General features: G+C 60.8%; 1 protein-coding gene across 4 annotated transcripts in view; it reads left to right on the top strand.

The window, feature by feature from the left end:
• The first annotated feature begins 631 nt into the window (after positions 1-631).
• KCNIP2 (potassium voltage-gated channel interacting protein 2) overlaps positions 632-22,160 on the top strand; it is a 133,830-nt gene continuing 112,301 nt past the window's right edge. The window contains exon 1 of one of the 4 annotated variants that reach the window (XM_084633180.1): positions 632-834. In XM_084633180.1, coding sequence (XP_084489306.1) covers positions 762-834 — 73 coding nt within the window. In that variant the 5' untranslated portion in view covers positions 632-761. Of the gene's footprint in view, positions 835-19,841; positions 19,964-22,160 lie in introns of those variants that run through there. The other 3 variants (XM_084633182.1, XM_084633181.1, XM_084633178.1) reach the window with 3 other exon arrangements.

Here is a 22,160-nt window from a genome sequence, read left to right as displayed (position 1 = left end):
ACCCACATGTCCTAGCTCCTAACCGAACCGTGTTTGGCGGGGGCGCTTTGCACCCACGTGTGAGGGCAAATCCCCCGCCCACAGCCGTGCCTCAGTTTCCCCTCTGCAGCAGCCCGGGGGCGGCTGGCGGGGCCGGGCTGAGCGCGGAGGCTGCGTGCGGAGCCGAGGGGGAGGAGAAGCGGCGGCGGCGGCAAGAAGCGGCTGGGCTGCACCCGGCTCCCCACCTGCTGCCGGCTCCCCGCAGCCGGGCTCCGAGAGGCGAGTCCCCCCGCGCCGCGCACCGAGCCGGGGCCCCTGGGCGGGGGGCTCGGGGGCGGCCCCTGGACAGGAGGCGGGCGAGCCACCGCATCAGCCCCCGAGCCCCCGGCTGCCGGGTCCCCCGCAGCCTCTGGGAGCAGCCCCGGCCCGTGCCCCCCCCCTCACGGAGCACCCCCGGAGCTTCTGCCCCTATCCAGCCCCCTCTCCCCCGACCAGCCCCTGCCCCCTTCCACCCCCCAGCAGCCCCTTCTCCCTTGCGAGCAGCCCCAGCCCCCAACCCCTGCCCCCTACCGCCCCCCCAGCAGTCCCTGCCCCCTTCCATCCCGCAGCCCCCTCGGCCCCCCCCTTTCACCCCTTCCCTCCCCCCACCTCCTCGCCCAGCCGGAGCGGAGGAGACCCGGAGCAGCGGGCGCAGCGGGCGGGGGTGCGCCCGGCCCCCCTCCGCTCCGCAGCCAGAGCGGGGCCGCCGGGCTCTGTCCCAGCCCCGCGCCGGACTCGGGAGGATGCGGAGCCAAGGCGGGCGGGAGAGTCTGTCCGAGTCCAGGGACCTGGACGGCTCCTACGACCAGCTGACGGGTGAGTCCTGCCCGGCCGGGGGGGAGAGGTGCAGCATCCGCTTAGCAGCAAGGTGCAGGGCGCAGCCGGGTCTCCAGCCCCCCAGACTGCCCCAGGCCAGGGCAGGTGCTTCCCAGCAGGACCCTTCCCTCCCCCATCCCCGGGCTGGCCCCTGTAATCCCCGCTCCCCCCGCCACTTGCCCTCCCTGCTTCTGCCTCTTTGTCCTATAGAAGTTACTCCAGGAGAAGGGGGGGTGCCCTGCCCTGCCCAGCCCAGCCCAGCCCCGGGGTCTCTGGTCACGGTGCGGAAGGACTGGCGGTGGGGATGGGAGAACGCTTCTGCTTCCACATGATGCGTCCTGAAGTTGCAGCCTGGCAAATAGGCTAGTGACAGCTGCCGGTGTGTCGTGTGTGTGCTGCCCTGGGAGCCTGTGTGTGTGAGTGTGAGAGTGTGTGGAGGGGCGATTCCCGGGTGGCTGGGTCTGTGTGAGTGGGAGAAGTTGTTTGCCGGGGTGGGGAAGGGTCCGTGGCCTGGCGGTGCCTGGAGACATTCCGGCTGGTCTGGGGCTTGCCTGCTCCTTTGATGCGGGCCAAAAGAGTTCTTCCCCAAATCCCTGTGCGGCGGAGCCAGGGCACTGAGCGAGCTGGACCCTGTCGTCCTCCCAGAGACATGGGAGCTGCCCGAGGGAGAAAGGACCCTGTCCTGCTGCTGCCAGGTGGGGCCGGGGTTGGCAGGAAGGTCGGGTGGCTAAGGCACATTGGGCAGAGCTGCGGCTGGCATCGCTCCTTGAGCCATCTTTGATTCCTCCGCACGCCCTCCCTGTGTCTGCGGAGAGCCCCCTGGACGTCCCCTGGGGGAGCAACTGTCCCCTGGACCTGACTCCGTCCCTGGTGGGATTCCGGTGTCGTTCCACCAGGGAGGGATTTTCCCCTTGCTCTGTATTCTTCCTGCCCCTGTGCCAGGCCCCCAGGTCCCTCCAGCTTTGCTGGTTGCATCCAGGGCAGCGCGGGAATTCCCGTCCTCTGGCAGGAGTCCAGCTGTCCCCCTCTGCCGGGCGCGGGGGTTGTGCAGGGTGTGCCATCGGAACTGCACAGCGCGGTTTCCCCAAGTAGCTGGCTCTCTCCTCTGCCAGGTGCTCTCTGCCTTCCTCCAGACACAGGGGTGTTGTTTTCAGGTGCCCGCCAGCGCAGCCCCCTTGGCTGGGTCCACTCCATTCCTCTTCAGGGCTCAGACTGGCAGCGTGTGCCATCTGCTCGGCACAGGGCCAGATGCCGACACAAGGTGCAGGGCACGGGAGTCGGGCCGCAGGTGCAAGCTGCAGAGCAGTTCGTCGCCTACCTGCGTGAGGTCCCCCTCCGGGCACAGGGGAGCTGCCAGTCCAATAACACTGGGGGCTCGGATTTAAACACAGCCGCCCACCAGGAAATCCGTAGTGCGGACTAAAGCACCGTGTGTGATTAACTCCATTGTGCCGGGGCCTCATGGCACGTTTGCTCCTTAGGAAGGATGGTCCTGTGGTGAAGATGCTGGATTGGGCGGCAGGCGCTCTGGGTTCACATGCCCCCTGTGTGATGCACCATTTCTCGGGGCCTTGATTTTCCCCTCTGTGAAATGGGATTAATGCTCCTGACCTACTTCCTGGGGATGGCTGTGGAGATGAATCCATTTATACCAAGTGATGGTCAGATCCTGGGGCAACGGGGTTGTCCACATACATAGACAGCTAGATCCCCTTTATGCTCCTTTCCCTGCCATGCAGTGGGGTGAATTTCAGGCCTTGACTGTGAGTTTCCAGAGGCCTGTGGGAGTTGAGCCGACACCCCCCCGGTTCGCTGAGCAGTGTTATGTGTGCGGGCAGAGCGGCTTTGCCTGCAGAGATGTGCTGAAAGGAAGATATTTTTGAGCCGTGTAGGAACTCAAAACCCACACAACTTTCAGCTTCTCTGGGAACTTCACAATGTCCGTATGGATTTAAATCAAACCTCAGTTAAAAATAAACTCAGATCTCTCGTGTGCTGAGACCTTTCACTGGGAAGTGGCTGTCAGCAAGTCACCGTACCAGAGCCCTGACTGGAATAACACTCTGTAGTTCAGACAGCGTCTTCCAGCCAGACTTTAGTGTTCCCAGAAGCCTCACAACCCTCCTGGGAAGCCGGGCAGTATCATCATTCCAGTGTTGTGAGGGGGAAACCAAGGCACAGAGCGGGGAAGTGACTGATTGTCCCCAGATAGTGTTTCATGGCTGCTAATGAGAATGCAGGTCCAGCTTTAACGTAGAGTTGGCTGCTTCCTGCTGAGCCCTGCGACAGGCCTGCCTTTTCATAGCTAGCTCCCCCTCCATCAGCCTTTAAAACTGGGTAAAAAGACTGAAGCTTCATTTTGTGGTGAACTTTGCTCCTTAAAACGTCAGCAAAGAGAAGCTGCTTTATACTGGGACAGTGTAAACATGGCGCAGACAAAGATGGTCAGTTCAGCCTTGTCATGCGTCTGCTTTCTACTGTTGCCTCAGGGCAGCTTAGAAATGTTGCTTCTTTGCAACCTTGCTCACTCATCCGGTAACCAGTTTCTGCTCTAGGCAACTGGTTAGTTTGCTCGGTGGAGTGGTGCTGTCCCAGGTCCGGCCATCGTAATTTCCTCCCTTGTACTGCCCCTGGGATTCTGCAGGGCTTGCTGCTCTGTGTTTATTCCCTAGGCCAACAGCAGCGTTCAGTCCGAGTCACATGGTTTAGATGGACAGGAGGGTCACCAGGAGAGAGCACGGTGTGTACGTCTCTGCTGGAACATGCTGCATCCACTCGGCCTCCCCAACTCATAGCTGCCTCTGCAGATCTCAAGTTGCTAAAAATGTCAAGGTGCAGAACATGGAGGATGTCGCTAGGTCCCAAGAAGACGGGGGTTTGACGTGGCCTCGTGTAATCAACAGCTGTAGTGGCGGGGGTGGGGACCCAGTTAAAACACAGATCAGTGTAGCCTGAACCTGACCGCATCCCTGCACTGGGGGCTAAAGCCTGGTACTGTCCAGGTTCTAACCCAGCTGTGGGGACAGGGTAAGGTCCCACGTACAGTGACCTGGCTGGGTTATTGTGTAGGTGGGGCCTCGAGGGTCACCCTGACCCCCATCTCTTCTCTGCCCTCTGTACGGCTCTTCGTCCTGCACCTAGGCCTCTTCCGCTTTGTCCCCCTCGAGAGGAGATTGGGGGCGGGGGGGAGAGAGGGCGCCTCCCCACTGGCAACAACCGAGACTGTTTCCTTAGAAAGGCTTCAGGCCCTCTGTGCGGCACCAGCCGAAGGGGCACGTGGACAGCCCCTCCTCTGCCTGCTGCCTCCGGAGCGATCCCCAGCACAGGGCACTGCGAGTCCCCCCCCCGACCCCCCCGCAGGGAGCAAAGGATGTGGCATGCGCAGGGTAGAGGAGCGGGCTGCCCGCCCCAGCCCTGGCTGCATGGGAAAGTCGGCTAACCTGCCCTCTGTGAGATCACGGGGCGGGGGAGGTTTTTCCATCCCTCCCGCTCTCTGGAGCCGTGCTGAGCGGAGAGCGGAATCCCATTGTGCCTGCAGCCCGGGTCATTGATTTTGAATGTAAAGAGCTTATGGAAATTGCTCTGTATAGACAGCACAGAGCCCCGCCTGGATGCTAACCCTGCTCTCTCCTTTGCAGCGAGCCTCTGCCAGGCTTAACCCTCTGCACCCCGGCTGCCCTGCTCAAGCCAGCCCTGGGCCCACGTGTGCAAGGCGTATTCCCGTGTGTGTGGTGTGTGCTGGGGACATGAGCACATGCTCTGTGCGGGTTGGGCGTGAATGTGGCGGGGGGGGAGTCTAGGCGTGCTCTGTATGTCTGAGTGTGCGATGGGCGTGGGTGGGGCTGTGGAGGCGTGGGTGGGTGAGGCACATTGGGTCCGTTTCTGGGATGTTTAGATGACGCTAGCAGCAAATCAGAGCCATCCATAAATGACATTGTTCCTACAGCCCCACTGGCACCAGGAGAGATTGCTTTGCAGGCCGACCATGCTGGTGTTGAGGGATCTCTTCAGACCCGGCCCGTGGCTGGGGAGAAATGTGATCCGAGTGCTGGGCCGCGCTGCCCTGGGACAGGAAAGGTGTGTCCGTCTCACTGCCATGCCCATATCCCCTCCGGGAGGCTACAGTTACTGGTGCATGCATCGGCCTTTCCCGGATGCCCCATATCTAGGGCAAGAGGCTAGAATGGCCCAGCAGAATGAGATCTTATCGCTGGGCCCTGTCCCTGTTTGTCCCAGCAGCGTCTCCCACACGTGGGCTGTGAACATGGCTTTTTCCCTCCAGCACCACTCTAGGTCTGTGCACCAGTTTCTGGTTCTGGAGCAGATCGGTGTGGTCCCATTCACACCACCCCCAGACTCTCAGGAGGTTCCCGTCGCTGGTAGTAGGCAACACTCCCCTTTCCTTCAGGCAGAGCCCTAATCCCAGTGTCCTGAGCCCGAGTGACCATTCAAATTCCCTTGTTCCCTTTCAGAAGGATCAGGGAATTTGGTCCGGTGTCATGGGAAATTCCAGCTCTGATACCTACATTCTGCCTACTGTGGGTTCGATGGGAGACCTTCTCCTTCTTCTCCCTTGCTACAAGCTGTTGTCATGTGGCATTGAGCGGCTGTTGTGATCTGATCCTCCCCAGAGGCAGGTGCATCAGAGTGGTTGATGAGCACTCACCAGAGAAACAGCCTGCAGGGTGGTTTGGGATCCTTCTGGCCCTATAAAAACATACGGTTCTTTCCCTCTGTACCTGTGACCGATAAAGAGACTCAGTTAAATCTTAGCATTTCTGCCCATCACCTAGTGGGAAGGAAAAGTGTATTTAGTAATGGAGTAACTGTGCAACGTCTGGCCTGGGTCTCAGCGCCCGTAGAGGGGTTGTTTAAAAAAACCAGTTCTTCCAGCACTGAGGGATAAGGCGGCGCTCCTCAGCACCCCCTGGAAATGTTCGTGAGCAGAGGAGCTGGGATAATTGGGTTTGTGCTAGGAATGCTGACCATGCATCTCTCACGCATGAGTTATACGTTAGTCCCTTATATAAGACAAAAACAAATATGCCCCCTTGTCTGCTGCAAAGTATTTTCTGCAAACACACACCCGGGGTTTGAGGCAGATAGACTCCCAGACCTGGCTCATTTGTTCACCACTCTAGTCTTACCAACTGGTAGCAGCCTTCTGGCTAGGCATGTTGCTGGGGGCCTCACAGTAGCAGAGGTAATAAACTCAGGTCCTCCCGTAAAGGAAAATCTCCACTAGCTGTCAGCAGTATAGGGCTTCTGACACACAGTGGAGTAGTTCTATCCTCTAGAGACTGCTCAGGACGGGCTGGGGAGGGGCACCCACACACTAGCCAGTTCACAATGCTGTTTTCTCCACTTCTCCTCTAGCTAGAGGACCCTCATCAGCAGGCAGCGGGAGAATCGCCCTGTGGATATCACCCCTTTAAGGATCCTCGGGGCTTCACTGCAAACCACGGGCCAATGCCTGTGCCCATGGCCCGACCACATTCCAAAGACCCAGATTAGAACATCAACGAACCACATCAGTAGGGCTCTGCCTCCGGTGGAGTGGAGAGAGCTGGGGCCAGGCAGCCGGGAGAGCTGGGTTTTCTTCTATATTTTGCCGCTGATTTGCTGTGTGATGCATTGTCTGTCTGTGCCTCAGTTTCCCTGTTTTGTAAAGCAGGGGTGCTGTCAGCTCCGTATCCCAAAGATGCAAGCAAAGCAGTAACGTGGCTCAACGAATGTGGCCCAACGGGTGAGAATAGCAAAGAGAGAGGCAGGGGCCCAGTTGTGCGTGTGGCAGAGTGCAGGGTGTGGCAGTGTGTGGGCACGTGTGTGTGCAGGAGGGGTGGTCTGGCTGTGGCGGGGTGTGTGCTGTGGGGGGGGTCCGGCGGTGTGTTGGGTTCATGCTGGGGTGATGTGTGTGTGTGTCCGGCGGGGTGTTGGATGCATGGGGGGGTGTACTCTGCCATGCACCCCCATCCCTGCGTCCCAGAGGAGAGCAGTGGAGAGCGGGAGGGGGCCATGTTGACCCTGCCAGTTGCAGTTAGAACCCTCCCCCTGGGGTTGGTCCATGTGAGGTCCTTGGCTAAGTGAGCCTCCCCCCTCCAGCAGCCTGGAGGCTTTCCTGTGCCCGGGGGCTGGGGGGGCAGAGCCCATGCCCATCTGGGTAGCACATCGGGCAGCAGCTCCACAGAGGGGCAGGTTCGGGGCAGTGAGCGCCACAGGGGGGCCGGGTCCCTTCAGCATCCGGGGAGTAGATGGGGTCGGGCAGCTCTTCTCAAATGCACAAAAATGAACCCCCCCTTTTCTTGTCTGGCTGCTTTTGGAGCAGTGTTCAAATCTCCCCGAGTGCGTCGCTTGGGGGACCCCTTGCCCCCCGCCCACAGGCCTCTGCCGCTCACCCCTTGGAGTTGCCCTGCCAGGATCATCGGCAGGGCTGGAACCTGGCAGCTTCCGCACCACAGCCCTGGCCTCCGCTGCTGGCATGAAGGGAACGGCTCTGCCAGTGCAGAGCAGTAGTAGGCTGTTACCCTATAGGGGACGCAACAGGCACTGAGAGTCCCTGTTCGCCCTGGGATCTGGCTTTGCATCAGGCAGCGTCCCGGGCTGCTGCCTGCTCTCTTCTGGGGCTGTACGGCTGTGAACAAGAACAGAACTTGTCCTCCTACCTCCCTGCCCCCCTCCCTCCTCTCCTCCAACCCTTGCCTCCCCAGCAATGGCGCAAGAGCCTTCTCCTCTGCAGCTACCTCCTTGAATCGCCTGCCCCGCAGCCTCCCTGTCCCTGGGACTCCTCTCTCTCCACTGTTCTGTCACCCACTGGGGACCCCGCTTGTTTGGTCTGTTGTGTCCTGTTCCCAGAGTGGGGCCCGGGGCGCTGGAAGGCAGTCCCTGGCCACGCGTTTAGGACAGACCCTGGTGGGTGCTGAGAGGGGAGCAGATCCCAAGCCGAGAAATCCCCACGCTCAGCACTGTGCCCTAAAGGGATGCTGCACCTTTGGAAAGGGCCGGGGGGGGTGGGGGGGCTAACGCTGCCAGAATGTCTCCCCACTGCCTGCTGCCTCCCCTTGCCTTGCATCGGTTTCTGTAGCTCTCCCCACTTTGCTGTCCTGGCTTGGTCACACCCATTCGGAGCGAGTTGGTTGCGTCCCACTGGGACATCTGATGGCTCTTTTCCTTATGTTTGTTTCCTCCTGACTGAGGCCAGAATCTGGCGGGGACTGGAGGTGTCTGCAGCCAGGGGCCTGGGGTTCTCGCCCCACGGGGAGGAGGGGCAGGTAGGGTTGTGCCAGGATTCTGCCTCCAGGCCCTCTGCAGACGCTGAGGCAGCCGGGCCCGTGCCAGGGAGCCAGCGAGGAGCGTGTGCAGCCGGCTCATTCCTCGCAGTTGGCACCGGTAGAATAAACTTGGCTTCGTTACTGGGACATGGCCTGTGTCAGCGGCTGAGCGGGCGGGGGGCAGGGACCCTGGAGGGGCGCTGCCTGCAGCCGGAGTTGATTTTTCACGGTGACATTTGCTTCCTCTGGAGGGTGAGGCTTGAGGCGAGTCTGTCTGGTTCCTGCCCTCCGCCCGGGCCAAGGCAGGTAGAAGGCTGAGTGAGGCAAGGCTGGTTTCTTTGGTGGTTGCCGCTGAAACATCTGATTTTGCAGACACTGGTGCATGACTCACGGGCAGGGTGACTTCAAGCGAGGTGCCCAGAATGGAGTGGGAAGGGGGTTTGCTGGTGACCCCCTCCCCCCCGCCTCTGGGCCTGTGTGCGGAGCCCGCGTCTGCATGCTTGGCATTGGATTCTTTCGGCCTCAGCTTTGCTGAGTGACTCCGGGGTCCAGCTCCCTCTGCGCTGTCCGAAGCCCCGAGGAGATGCAGCTGCGCCAACTCCCCCTGGCCTCCCTCTTTCCTACAGTGCCCGCGTGGGCCATACTGGGGGATATGGCCCTGTGGAGAGGGCGGAGCTTGTGGAGCCAGTTCTGGGCCATCTGTCAGAGGGGAAAGCAGCAGCGTTCCCTGAATGAGCCCAGTGATGCTATAATCCCAGGGGTGAGGTGCATGTGGGAGGCAGAAGAGAGCCCCCCCTCCCCTGGCTGCCTCTGCTCATTAGTGGTACTTTCATTCAGGGAAGTGGTCTGGGTTAAGACAAATCACTGTGCTTGGGAGATGATGAAGCAATGTGCTGGCTGGTTGCTGGGACAATCCGCGGGGGGAAAGGGGGTGCTCCAGACCCTGCCCTTTAGTCGCGTGGGTTAGCCACGACTCTTCTATAAAAGAAACACGACACACACACGCCGCCATCCCCTGTCCCGTGCTGCGGCAGGAGAAGGGTTGTGGTGCTCAGAACCCCCAGCCCGGACCCTGGACCCCTCAGGGCGTTCTGTCCGCCCACCGCTCATCCCACTCGGGAAACGCAGGCCGAGTCTGTGAAGGGTCATGAACCTCGAGGGCAGGGACGGGCCCAGCTCCCCACCCTGGTTTGGGGCACCAGGCGTCTGGATCTCTCCCTGCGTCCATGTGAACCTGGGGCCAGTTGGTGGCTTTGAACCCACTTGTGGCTTCTCAGTAAATCATAATTCCTTGCACTGGATTCATTGGACGGGGCAGGCATGAGAGTCACAAGACGAAACCCTGGGGGTGTGGAGGGGATGTAGGAAAGCGTTAATCATGCACATCTCCCCATGCTGACCCTGCTGCTGTCCCTTCCATGGAAAAGTCCCTCCAGATTCCCCTCTGGCGGCAGGGCTGATACCCGCCCCCTGCCTTCCTGGACCAGGGTCATTCTCTGGACTGTTGAGCTTGTCCTGTGCGAATGGGGACAAATCCCATTGGAGATCGCTTTCTTCTAACACTGAGCAGGCAACTCTAGTAGAATAAGGAAAGCAGCGTCCGCAAAGAGCTCTCGGAGTCACCGTGGATCGTTCTCTGAAAACATCCGCTCAGTGTGCGGCAGCTGCCAGAAACGCCAACAGGAGCCATTAGAAAAGGGCTAGATAAGAAGACAGAAAATCTCATGCCACCATAGAAATCCATGGTGCAGCCAGACCTTGAATCCTGCCTGCAGATCTGGTTGCCTCATCTCAAAAAACTATATTAGAATTAAAAAAGGTGCAAAGAAAGGCAATGAAAACAAGGAGGGGGCTGGACCGGCTGCCGTATGAGGAGAGATTAATAAGACTGGAACTTTTCATCTTGGAAAAGAGACGACTAAGGGGGGATATGACGGAGGGCTATAAAATCATGACACGTGGAGAAAGTGAATAGGGGAGTGTTATTTACCCCTTCCCATAACACATGAACCAGGGGTCACCCAATGAAATTAATAGGCAATTGATTTAAAACAAACACAAGGAAGTATTTCTTCACCCAACCTGTGAAACTCCTTGCCAGGGGATGTTGTGAAGGACAAAAGTATAACTGGGTTCAGAAAAGAACTAGATAAGTTCCTGGCTATTAGCCAGGATGGTCAGGGACACAACCCCATGCTCTGGCCACCAGATGCTGGGAGTGGATGACAGAGGATGGGTCACTCGATAACTGCCCTGTTCTGTTCATTCCCTCTGGGGCACCTGGCATTGGCCACTGTCGGAAGACAGGATCCTGGGAGAGACGGACCATTGGCCTGACCCAGTCTGGCTGTTCTTAGGTTCTTATAAAGCCACTTGGTCTCTGTCTGCCTCCCTGCAGAGCTTCTGTCCAGCCTGGCTCCAAGGCACATCCTCGCACAGCAGCTCTCAGCCCTGAGGTTAGAAGCCTGGAGGGCACTGCAGGGTCCACAGCGGGGAGTGGGAACAGCGGACGGGTGACGTGCTTTCAGGGCTGGGGAGGATGGGATTGGCTGGCCTCGTTATCGGTGCTGTGAGTGGTGAGGGCTGGCAGGCTGTGGCTCAGTGGGGCCTCGTTACCAGGATCCTAAAAGCTTCTGTCTTGAGGCCCAGGCGTCTCTGTTTGAGCTTTTAAGTAAATTTGGCCTTTGCTTCAAATTAAAATGCATGGGGGCAGCCCGCGAGAAAGGCTCCTGAATAAGGAGTTTGCCTTGCCTGCGGGAGGAGAGCTCCAAGCAGGGAGGGGCGCGGGCTCACACGCAGGGTTACTGCACTCTGCAATGTGTCCTGACTGGGGAACGTGGTGGAACCGGTGTCACCATTAGCGGGTGTCCCAGAACATTCTTGCGTTGTCGCGTTGTCCGTCCTGGCACCTCTGCTCTGAGTGGCTTATTTTGCTCCTAATTTCCTTCAGCTAAACTGCTCTGTTCAAAGAGCAATCAAAGCATCTGCACGGCCGCTGACTAAATCAGTTTGAAATCCGCTAGTTGCATGGGGGCGGCTCTGTGTATGGACGAGGCCTCAGCCTTGGGTTGTGGAGCGTGTGCAGGCCAGTGTGAGATACCGGAGGGTGCAACGTCTCGTGCTAACAAGGCGTCCCGGCTTCACTGGGGGCGAGAGCTTCCTTCCGGTCTCTCACGTCACCAGAGCGGTTTACCACCACCAGGATGGGGTGTCGTTGGGGTTTCATTGCTAACCTCACCTGTTGGGGGAGCCCTTGGCCATTAACCCGCTGGGGTGGGGAGTGGGGACATCAGAGCATGCATTGCAGGTGCCTTCCCCAGACGTATCCAGTGTGTCTGGCTGCACGGTAGCCGTGAGACCCTTGGGTTGTGCCATGAGCGTGAATCAAGCAGGGAAGTGACCCTCTTGGGCACGTGAAGGGATCGTGACCTGTGGGGCCCAGGTGTGGAGTGCGGCTCGTCTCTGCAATTCCAGCAGGCTTTGGTGTGGACACCCCGCTCTGCTCTGAGAGCTGTGGGCCCGGCTCAGAGCAAGGACGAGCTGCTGGCTCCATAGTGGGTGGTTCTCAGCGTTGTGTGAGCCTGAGCTTTGGCGGGGAGAGACCAGGGTGTCTGGGGAGGCGGGAGGCAGGGTGGGACCTGCGGTGACCCCTGGAAGAGTCCCCAGATCAGCGCCACAGAGATGAGGCCAGACGCTGTGCGGTCCCACTGTGGTGGGCAGCTGCAGCCTGGCTGGAAGCATGAGAGTGTCCCTCTGCCTACTGGGGGGACAGCTCTCCAGTGTGGCAAACAGGGCATTCATCACCTGGCTTGCTCTGGAACAATGCTCTGGATGCCCCCTGGTCCCTTACCCCATTCTCCTCCGTGCTCACTTAGATACAGAATAACAAATAGTGTCTCCTGCTCACCCTCAGTCCTAGTGAAGGACTAAGGGGACATGCAGTGACCTGGAAAGAGGGCAAATATAAAGGGAACTAAATATCTTTACACACAGTTGACCTGTGGAACTCACTGCCACCAGATGTAATGGTGGCCAATGGTTTAACAGGATTTAAAAGGGACTGGTCTGTTAGATCTTGAGACCAGCCAGAGCCATGAAAGCAAAGCTTATGAAAGCCACAAGTTTTGCGGGGGCTGTGAACCCCATCTTCCTCAAGGCAGGAGCCCCAGTCTCTGATGCCCACCCGTGGGCAGCTCATCCCGCAGCAGGCTGTGGCTGCTGTCCGAGCTGGGAAGGCCGCTGGGCTGGAGGGACCATGTCTGGGTCAGGCGTGGCAGTTCCCACATCAGCGATGAGCCAGTCGGGGGCAGAGCTGGTCAAATGCCAGCCTCAAGCCAGGGGTGGATCTCCTTGTAATAGAGGAGTGCCCAGATGCTTCATTGCACCGGGCATCGGACAGACACACGGGGTGAGACAGTCCCTGCTGCAAAGAGCTCACAGGCTAAGTGAGGACAAGGTGCAATACAATAAGTTGATGTCACTGGTGGGGGGAATTGGGGGAAAAAGAGGTGGTGCTGTTCCAAGCTCCACCCACAAATAAGCTCCGCCCATACGAGTCGCCAAAATACAGTGCCATTCCAAGTACGTATTGCAGATGTTCATAGAATCATAGAATATCAGGGTTGGAAGAGACCTCGAGAGGTCATCTAGTCCTACCCCCTGCTCAAAGCGGGACCGATCCCAAATAAATCATCCCAGACAGGGCTTTGTCAAGCCTGACCTTGAAAACCTCTAAGGAAGGAGATTCTACCCCCGCCCCCCAGGGAACCCATTCCTGTGCTTCACCACCCACCTAGTGAAATAGTGTTTCCTAATATTCAACCTAAACCTCCCCCACTGCAACTTGAGACCATGACTCCTTGTTCTGTCATCTGCTACCACTGAGAACAGTCCAGATCCATCCTCTTTGGAACCCCCTTTCAGGTAATTGAAGGCTGCTATCAAATCCCCCCTCACTCTTCTCTTCTGCAGACTAAATAAACCCAGTTCCCTCAGCCTCTCCTCATAAGTCATGTGTTCCAGCCCCCTAATCATTTTCATTGCCCTTGGCTGGACTCTCTCCGATTTGTCCACATCCCTTCTGTAGTGGGGAGCCCAAAACTGGACACAGTACTCCAGATGAGGCCTCACCAGTGTTGAATAAAGGGGAAAAATCACATCCCTTGATCTGCTGGCAATGCCCCTACTTATACAGCCCAAAATGCCATTGGCCTTCTTGGCAACAAGGACACACTGTTGACTCATATCCAGCTTCTCGTCCACTGTCACCCCTAGGTCCTTCTCTGCAGAACTGCTGCCGAGCCATTCGGCCCCTAGTCTGTAGCGGTGCATGGGATTCTTCCATCCTAAGTGCAGGACTCTGCACTTGTCCTTGTTGAACCTCATCAGATTTATTTTGGCCCCATCCTCCAATTTGTCTAGGTCCCTCTGGACCCTATCCCTGCCCTCCAGCGTGTCTAGCTCGGCCCCGAGGACACAGGCGCGATGAAAGCTGAGAACAGGGCGTCATCCTCTGCGCACCATCGGTGATCCGGGTGGGGGTGCGCCAGCGGCTGGGTGTTGCGAACAAGCGGAGAGCGTGGGCGCCAGTGCCCGGAGGGTGGAGTCCCATAGCATGGTTCCTGGCACATCGGCAGGGGAGTCTCGCCCTTGGTTTTACAGCTGCCGATAAGCCAGGGGCGCAGCTGCTGCTGGTGTCGCCGGTCCCCTTTGGAGCGTGGGGGGGTCCCGGGGAGGCCGGGATGTTACCCTGGTCCCGGAGACAAATCAAGGCATGTGCTCAGTGGAGCTTGCAATCCACCCACTTCCCACTGTGCCTGGAGCAGGGGCAGGGCGGCTGGGTCGGGGGAGTGTCTTTAGCGCACTGCTCTGTAATGACCGTTCGTTTTGTGCCTGGCCAACCCGGAGCTGGGTCAGAGGGCGCCGGGCTGGGCAGGAGGCCAGGCTAGCTGCTCACAAGCTGGCGGGGAAGCCATGGTCGGAGCCCGCTTACATGAACGGGTAGCAACCTCCCCATCCCCAGGCATGACACCTCTCCTGTGTGGTGGGGCACCAGGCCGCGGGGGGTCCGCCTTGGGGAAGTGTGTGCCAGGTGGGGGCCTCTGCCTCGTGGCTCTCCCCAGGGAGGTGTGTGCCAGGCGGGGGGGCTCTGCCTCGTGGCTCTCCCCAGGGAGGTGTGTGCCAGGCAGGGGAGGCGGCTCTGCCTCATGGCTCTCCCCAGGGAGGTGTGTGCCAGGCGGGGGGTGGGGGGCTCTGCCTCGTGGCTCTCCCCAGGGAGGTGTGTGCCAGGCGGGGGGGCTCTGCCTCGCGGCTCTCCCCGGGGAGGTGTGTGCCAGGCAGGGGGCGGGGGGGCTCTGCCTCGCGGCTCTCCCCGGGGAGGTGTGTGCCAGGCGGGGGAGGTGGCTCTGCCTCGTGGCTCTGCCCGGGGAGGTGTGTGCCAGGCGGGGGGCGGGGGGGCTCTGCCTCATGGCTCTCCCCAGGGAGGTGTGTGCCAGGCAGGGGAGGCTGCTCTGCCTCGTGGCTCTGCCCGGGGAGGTGTGTGCCAGGCAGGGGGCGGGGGGACTCTGCCTCGCGGCTCTGCCCGGGGAGGTGTGTGCCAGGCGGAGGAGGCGGCACTGCCTCGCGGCTCTCCCCGGGGAGGTGTGTGCCAGGCGGGGGGCGGGGGGGCACTGCCTCGCGGCTCTCCCCGGGGAGGTGTGTGCCAGGCGGGGGGCGGGGGGGCTCTGCCTCATGGCTCTCCCCAGGGAGGTGTGTGCCAGGCAGGGGAGGCGGCTCTGCCTCATGGCTCTGCCCGGGGAGGTGTGTGCCAGGCAGGGGGCGGGGGGGCTCTGCCTCGCGGCTCTCCCCGGGGAGGTGTGTGCCAGGCGGGGGGCGGGGGGGCTCTGCCTCGCGGCTCTGCCCGGGGAGGTGTGTGCCAGGCGGGGGGCGGGGGGGCTCTGCCTCGCGGCTCTCCCCGGGGAGGTGTGTGCCAGGCGGGGGGCGGGGGGGCTCTGCCTCGCGGCTCTCCCCGGGGAGGTGTGTGCCAGGCGGGGGGCGGGGGGGCTCTGCCTCGCGGCTCTGCCCCGGGAAGTGTGTGAAGTGTCTTGCTGGGGCTTTGGGTCTCTCTTGCCTGGGCGGTGCCTGCCAGTTGCTGCACCGGATGGGAAGCGGGGCTCCTGGCCGCACAGCAACCCTGTGATCCCCCTGCCTGTCCCAGGGCGGGCAGGGAAGTCCCGTCTGGTTAGTCACTGTTTGTTTTCTCCGCAGCCCGCCATGCATTAATTATACACTGCCGCCTCTGTCGGGATAATCAGTCTTTCTTTTTCTCATTGGTTAATTAAATAACTGGTTGGAAGTGAGGCACGATTAGCACTTCATTAGCCGGAATTAATCACCTGGGCAGAGCTGGGAAGTGGGGCTGCAGGGGGGAAGGGGGTCTCCCCAGGGTTTGATGCCTCAGAATGAAAATGCAGGGCTGAGAAAACATCTCTTCACATTCCCCGGGGGCTCTGCCAGGGGACGGGGGAGCCTGCGGCAGGGCCTGGGGTGAGACTCGTGTGCGCACCACATCGGCCGCTTGGCCGCACGCACCAGCCAGAGCATAGGGGCGAGTCTCAGCCACGGCTTGTCGGGCGAGAAGGTGAGGAAATTTCCCCCCATCGTGGCTGGGAGGTGGGGTAGTGGGGGGGAAACATCCCCCCACCCCAGTGTTTCCGCATTTCAGCTTTGCAGACGATACAATGAACCTCGGGCCTCCAGCGCTCTCAGTGTCATGGAGGTTTCTCCCAAGTGGCTGGACCAGAGGGGAAATGTCTCCCCGCCCCGGCCCTGGCCACGGTTGCATGGCCAGACATTGCAGGGGGGGACGGCGTTTCTCTTCAGCGGCTCTGGTTTACTCTGGGTTCTGTTCAGCTCCAGGCACCAGAATCCCCCCAGTGGAAATAAACCCTGACCGACCGCCTGGAAAGTGGCACCTCCTAGGCCCATGCCCCTGCCCCTGGCTCCCCGTGCCCGTGCTCCGCCGGGGCTTGCGGGGAGAGCCGGGCCGCGTGGCGGGAGAGCCGGGCCTGTTCGAGGCCTTCAGCTAAGCGGGGCAAAGGAGGAGGAGGGGCTGGGGGAACCCGGGTGCAGGGAGCCGGGGGTGGGTGGTACGGGATGTGCCCTGGGCTGGATAGCGCCACGGGGCCGGAGGGCGTAAATGGTGGGGGGCATTGGAACTGCTCCCAGCTCTGGTGCTGCCAATGGATTGGGGCGCGGGGGGGCAGGCGGGCGGGCAGGCGGGCAGCCTTGGGACCCTGCGCATAGACTGGGGGCGCCTGCCAGGGCAGCAGGTGGTGCTGTGGGAACAGCTGAGTGTGAGCGGCCTCCCCCTACCTGGGGGGCCCTGTGCCCTGCGCGGCACCCGGGCTGGCCCCGCCTGGTGCAAAGCACCTTTGCTCCTAGTGCAGACAAGGCTGCTTGCCCGTGCACCATCCATACTGGGAGCCGTGCCAAGCGGTGCCCTTTAGCGAGAGCTAAACCGGCCCCAGCTGGGTGCGGGGTAGGGGTCTGTAAGGACAGCTGTGCCCCGGGGCCTGGCCCCCTCCCACTGCTGCAGCCCGTGGAGAACCCGCCCCTGGCAGACGCTGGCCATGCTGTGCTGGGTACTAGGGCTTGGCACCCGCAGACTGCCCTGGCCCCATTCACAACCACCGCCTCCTCGCCCTCGCCCTCCGGCGAGTGGATCTGATGGGCAGCTAGGGGAGGGGAGTGACAGAGCATCCCCCAGGATCCGGGGGTGGGTTGGGCCAACGATTGATTCTGCCTATTGCTCTGCCCTTAGGAGCGGGTCGAACCCAGCCCCTCTGCAGCAGTGTTTGCCCCCACTGGATTTGCCACTGTTGCTCCTCCTTCTTCTGCCCCAGCTGGGGCACATGGGGCTGGGGCACATGATTTATGAGGAGAGGCTGAGGGAACCGGGCTTATTTAGTCTGCGGAAGAGAAGAATGAGGGGGGATTTAATAGCAGCCTTCAACTACCTGAAAGGGGGTTCCAAAGAGGATGGATCTAGGCTGTTCTCAATGGTGGCAGATGAGAGAACAAGGAGTCATGGTCTCAAGTTGCAGTGGGGGAGGTCTAGGTTGGATATTAGGAAACACTATTTCCACTGAATGCATCTGCTGAAATGAGCTGTAGCCCACGAAAGCTTATGCTCAAATAAATTTGTTAGTCTCTAAGGTGCCACAAGTCCTCCTGTTCTTTTTACTATTTCACTAGGAGGGTGGTGAAGCACTGGAATGCGTTCCCTAGGGAGGTGGTGGAATCTCCTTCCTTAGAAGTTTTTAAGGTCAGGCTTGACCAAGCCCTGGCTGGGATGATTTAGCTGGGGTTGGTCCTGCTGTGAGCAGGGGTGGGACTAGATGATCCCCTGAGGTCCCTTCCAGCCCTGGTATTCGATGATTCTAAGTCAGACGTTGGTGTTGTCTGCTGGGGAGCAACATTCCCTGGCGCTCTTCGGCTTTGCAGAGCTCCTTGGTGCACTTGTCTTGGAGTGACCCCAATAGCTTGGGGTGGGAGGTGCGGCTGGCTTAGAGGAGGTGCAGATCCGGGGGGCTGAGACATCCGGGTTTAGCTGCTTTGGCAGCAACTTCCCCCCCTTATAATCTCCGTTCTCTCCCCACGTCCGGGTTGGAGCCAGCGCTCTGAACTGCTCTTCCGCTGCGTCTTCGCCAGGCCTCGATCGCCAGTTAGCCCCCAGCATGGTCCCAGCGACCTTCATCCCACCACATACACCCCCTTCCGTCTCTCGCCTCCTCCCCAGCCTTGCCTGCTTGACTTCGACCAGCACTGGGCAGCCCAGCGCTCCGGGCTGCTCTCAGCCGCAATCCCCTTGCCAAATGTTAGGTATCCTGGTCTGGTGGCCAGAGGTCTGGGCTGGGGGCTGGGAGACCTGGCTTCTCTTTCCTGTCTGTGCCACTGACCTCGAGCCAGTCTCTGCCCTGCTCTGTGCCTCAGTTTCCCCTCCCCCTCAGTCTGTTACGTTGTGATCTGGCTGTGGCCCCGGTTACATGTTTGCGGAGCCATTGGGTGGTGGGTGTGACCGAGGGCAGCGCCGGCCTGGTTCTTCCCAGCCTCTCACAGAGCGATGCAGCCGGGTCATGGACCAGGGAGTCGGTCTGGGGCATCAGCCCAGCTAGCGTCTCCCCTGTGCTGCATTGCCCATGTCGCTCCAGCCAGCCGGCGGGTCCCTCCTTGGTAGCGTAGGGGGTAACTCTGCACCCATCAGAGGGCAGCATTATCCTGGCTGTTCAGGGCTCAGTCTCCAGATGGTGGCCAGATGGGAGGGGATGTGTGCAGTTGGGCTAGGGTAACTGGGAACCTAAGGGCAGCTCGTCAATGTGGGCTCGGGAGGCGTGTCTCAGACGGGGTGCGTGTGGGGGGTGGCCAGCCAGGCCAGCAGGGGCTCTCCCAGCTCTGGGCTGGGTTCATGGGCCAATCCAGAGCAACTTCGATGGAGTCACTCCAGATTTACACCACCAACGAGTACACAGGGTGCCCGGCGCCAGGCCTGTCACGGTCCCCTGCATGCAGACTACCCAGGGGCCTGCCTGGAGGCTGATGGGTCAGTCTGGTGCAGGCAGCAGGGGCCGGGGGCCCAGCCCCAGCTGTTTGCAGGGCCCCTCTCTCCTTTCTTCCCATTGCCAGCCTCTTGGTTGTGTTCTGGGGTCTCGGCAGCTTTCCTTCAGCTCTTCCCGCGCCGGCGCCTGGTCCTGCCGACGAGCCCAGCGCTCCGCGTGCAGAATGAAAGAGCAGCCCCAGCTGCCAAGCTGAGCCAGGCACAACACCCCCTCCCCCCTGCCCCCTCGCCCTGAGAACGCCTCCTCTGGAGAAGCTGCCGGCTGCCAGGTGGTTTGGTTAATCTCGAGACGCCTCTGGTTCTTCTGGTTGCTTCTCCAGCACTCTGGGAGCCTGAGTCATGGATGAGGACCCCCACGGTGCTAGGTGCTGTAACCCAGAGCGAAGAGGCATCCCTCCCCCAGATGCCTGATAAGCTAGACAAGAGGCCACAGCTGGAGGCAGACAGTGTGTGTGTGGGGAGGGAAGATGCAAGGAAACCATAAGATATTGCTGGTCAGCCCGCTCGGCTGTGATCTCTGACATCTCCCGGCAGCTTCCACCGCTGACCTACCGGAGCCGATCGCCGCGGGCGTCCATGTCGCTTGGCCCAGGTCAGCGATCCTGGGAATGCAGACAACACGCTGCTAAGCTCACCTGTCTCCCGCCTGCATGGGAGTGCTGGAGCCAGGGCCAGGGGGATTTGGAAGTAATTCTTGCCGACGGGAGGCTGGTGCTAATTACAGCTGAGTGTCTCGTTCCGTGGCCGCGCCGGCGAATCCTGCTCACGCTCAGGGGACGCTGGTGCAAATCCGCCACTAATTAGACTTGAAAGTCCTCCTGTGAGCTCAGAGGCTTCCTGGATATTTATGATTAACGTCGTTATTTCTAAGCTGTGTTGTGGGCCCCACACACAGCAGTGCTCACGGATGGAGGTGGGGAAAGGTGAGCGGCCGAGGGATGTGACCTCCAGGAAAACAGCCCTGCTGGAGGGCTGGGCTGAAATCCAGGGCTGACTGATCTTCCTCCAGGGGAGAAAACCCTCCACTTGCTAGCCCCCTAAATAGAGAGAGACAGCGTGGAAAGAGCCTGGCCTTTTAACTCCAATGGTGTCATCAGCTCTGGTGCAGGCCTGGGTGTTTTTCCTAAAGCCCCAGCTCCTGGAGTCAGGGGAACACCTGAAACTCCGCGTTGGTTTTTAAACAAAACGAGTATGTTTCTGACCCTGCTGGTTGTCTGGAGAAGCTGGAAAAGCCTAAGATGCCAGCTGGCGAAGGAGACGAGCCCAGGTGGGTTAATCTTTAAAATCTGATTCTGCAGCCAGTCTCGTGGTTTCTGGGGCCCAAGTCGGGCTGTTGAAATCCAGCGAAGGAGTCATGCGCTGGGGCAGGGGAGAAGGGTGGGTATCTTCCCAAAGGGGAGTGGCCCTTCCAAAGTAAGAGGGGAGATGGCCCTGGGTGTGATCGCTGGGACTGGGGGCGTGCAGTGGTCTCTGCAGAGGGAAAGGGTTAAAGGGTCGCTGCAGCCCCCCGGTGCCAGGGCCTGCTGGTCCTGGTGTCCCCGTCACGTAGCCGCCCAGCGGAGAGGGAGCGGGGTGGATTTTCTTAACTCTCGACCAGTTACTCTGCCTGCGTGGGTGGGTGCCCTTCACACGTGGGCAGCTCCTCTCTCCCACTGGCTCTCGAGCGCCGGGCGCGTCCTGCTCACCCCAGGCCCCTTTGGCAGCGAGGCCGACTCGGGCATGGGGGCCCGAGGGCGGCCCAGGGACAGCGGCGAGGCTGCCTGCCAGCACCGGGGCCCGGGAGATGACAGGCCCTGGCGAGCGAGGTTCCAGCTCTGTCCCGGGGCCTGGCTGGCTGGGGGCAGCCCTTGCTCTCTGGACGAGTCGCCCTGATTGGGCCGCCCCTGGCTGCCCCTGCACGGGGCCTTGAGGTGGGGCGCAGAGGGTCGTGCCCAGCCGGTCCCAGCATGCTGAGCTCGTCTACAGCTGGGCCCTGCACCCAGACAGCTGTGGCCGTCTGAGGGGCACCTGCCTGGTTAACCCTTCCCTTGCTGCCTGCATGCCCCAGAGCTGGCAGTGCCAGGTACATGGATCCCCAGCTACTGGAGTTCATCACCTCTTGCCCCAGGTGACACCTCCTATCCAGCGATCTCAGAGCTTTTCATGGACCTGAATTAACCCTCACAACCTGCTGAGAGGTAGGCAAGAGGTCAGCCTGCCTGGGTATCTGAGATTGGGGTGTGTTATTGTAGGGTTGCCTCCGGGGGCTGTGTCAGGCAGGGCAGGCGGGTGTGTTATTGTAGGGTTGCCCCTGGGGGCTGTGTCGGGCAGGGCAGGCGGGTGTGTCACTCCACTTTGGCTGGGGGCACGCTGGGTTAACCCCTTCGGGGACATGGCAGGACAGCCAGGGACAAGCTTAGCAATGGGCTTTCTTCACCACCCGGGGTGTCCTGGGAAACCCCCTGAGTTACGGATCTTTGAAAACAGTAATAGGCTGAGACGCCCCCTCCCTGGAGCGGGCTCAGCCCCCCACCTGCTGCAGTCGAGGTCTGTCAGGGGTCTGCGTTCACCCCCTGCCCTCTCTTCCCTGCCAACTCGTGATGTGTGGCAGTCTTCGGCCCCCTGCCTAGGCCCTGCCCCTGTGCCACGCACTCAGCTGGACACTCCAGCACCCCCGCCACGTTTGTTCCCCCCACCCCCCGCAGAAACCCGCTGGTGGCCCAGCAGCTGAGACGATCAACGTCTGTGGCCCCCCCGGCTGCCCCCTTGCTGGCTGGCAGGGCGGATCCTTCAGCCGAGTGCCAGACGCCTTTCCCGGACTGCTCAGCCGTGTGCCGTCCCAGTGCTGGTATCTGCCCGCTCCCTCTCTGCCACACCACGCAGCGAGAGGAGCTCCCGCACGGAGGGTCCTCGCTGTGCCACGGTGTTGGCACCAACCCGCACCCTTTGTGCTGCAGCAGCCAGGCCTTGGCTCGCCCTCGGGTGTTCTTCCTTCCACCTGGGGGCAACTGGTTGGGGGGGAAAAGCCACATGGGTCTCCTGTCAATTGAACACTGTCAATTGAACAAGGGGGAACACACTCGTTCTCCAGCTGACCTGCGACGTCCTGCCTCTCACGGACGAGCTCACGGCACCCTCCGCTCTTGGCAGCCGAACCCCCGCGGCTCCGGGGCCAGTGGGCAGTGACGGATGGGCAGCGGCTTAGCCACCCCCATCACCCTGTGGGGTGGAGGGGACTGTCCCTGACTCCTGTGCCAACCCCCTTGGAACACAGGGCGGATCCCGCCTCTCCCTGCCCCCCCTCCCCGCTCTCTCTGCCTGGCTTGCTCTCTGCCCCTCGCAGTGGCGGGCTGGGGGCGGGGGGGGGCCGTGGCTCAGTACCAGCAGTGTTAATTGCACTAAACGCTGTTGCTGCAGTTCAAGCTGGAGCTGCAGCCCGGTTGCTCTGGCGGGGAAGCTCCCTGGCATTTGAAAGACATTTCTTC

Source organism: Lepidochelys olivacea (assembly GCF_965140295.1).
Source record: "Lepidochelys olivacea isolate rLepOli2 genome assembly, chromosome: 7".
NCBI lineage: Eukaryota > Metazoa > Chordata > Testudines > Cheloniidae > Lepidochelys > Lepidochelys olivacea.
This window is presented reverse-complemented; position numbering and strand designations above follow the sequence as displayed.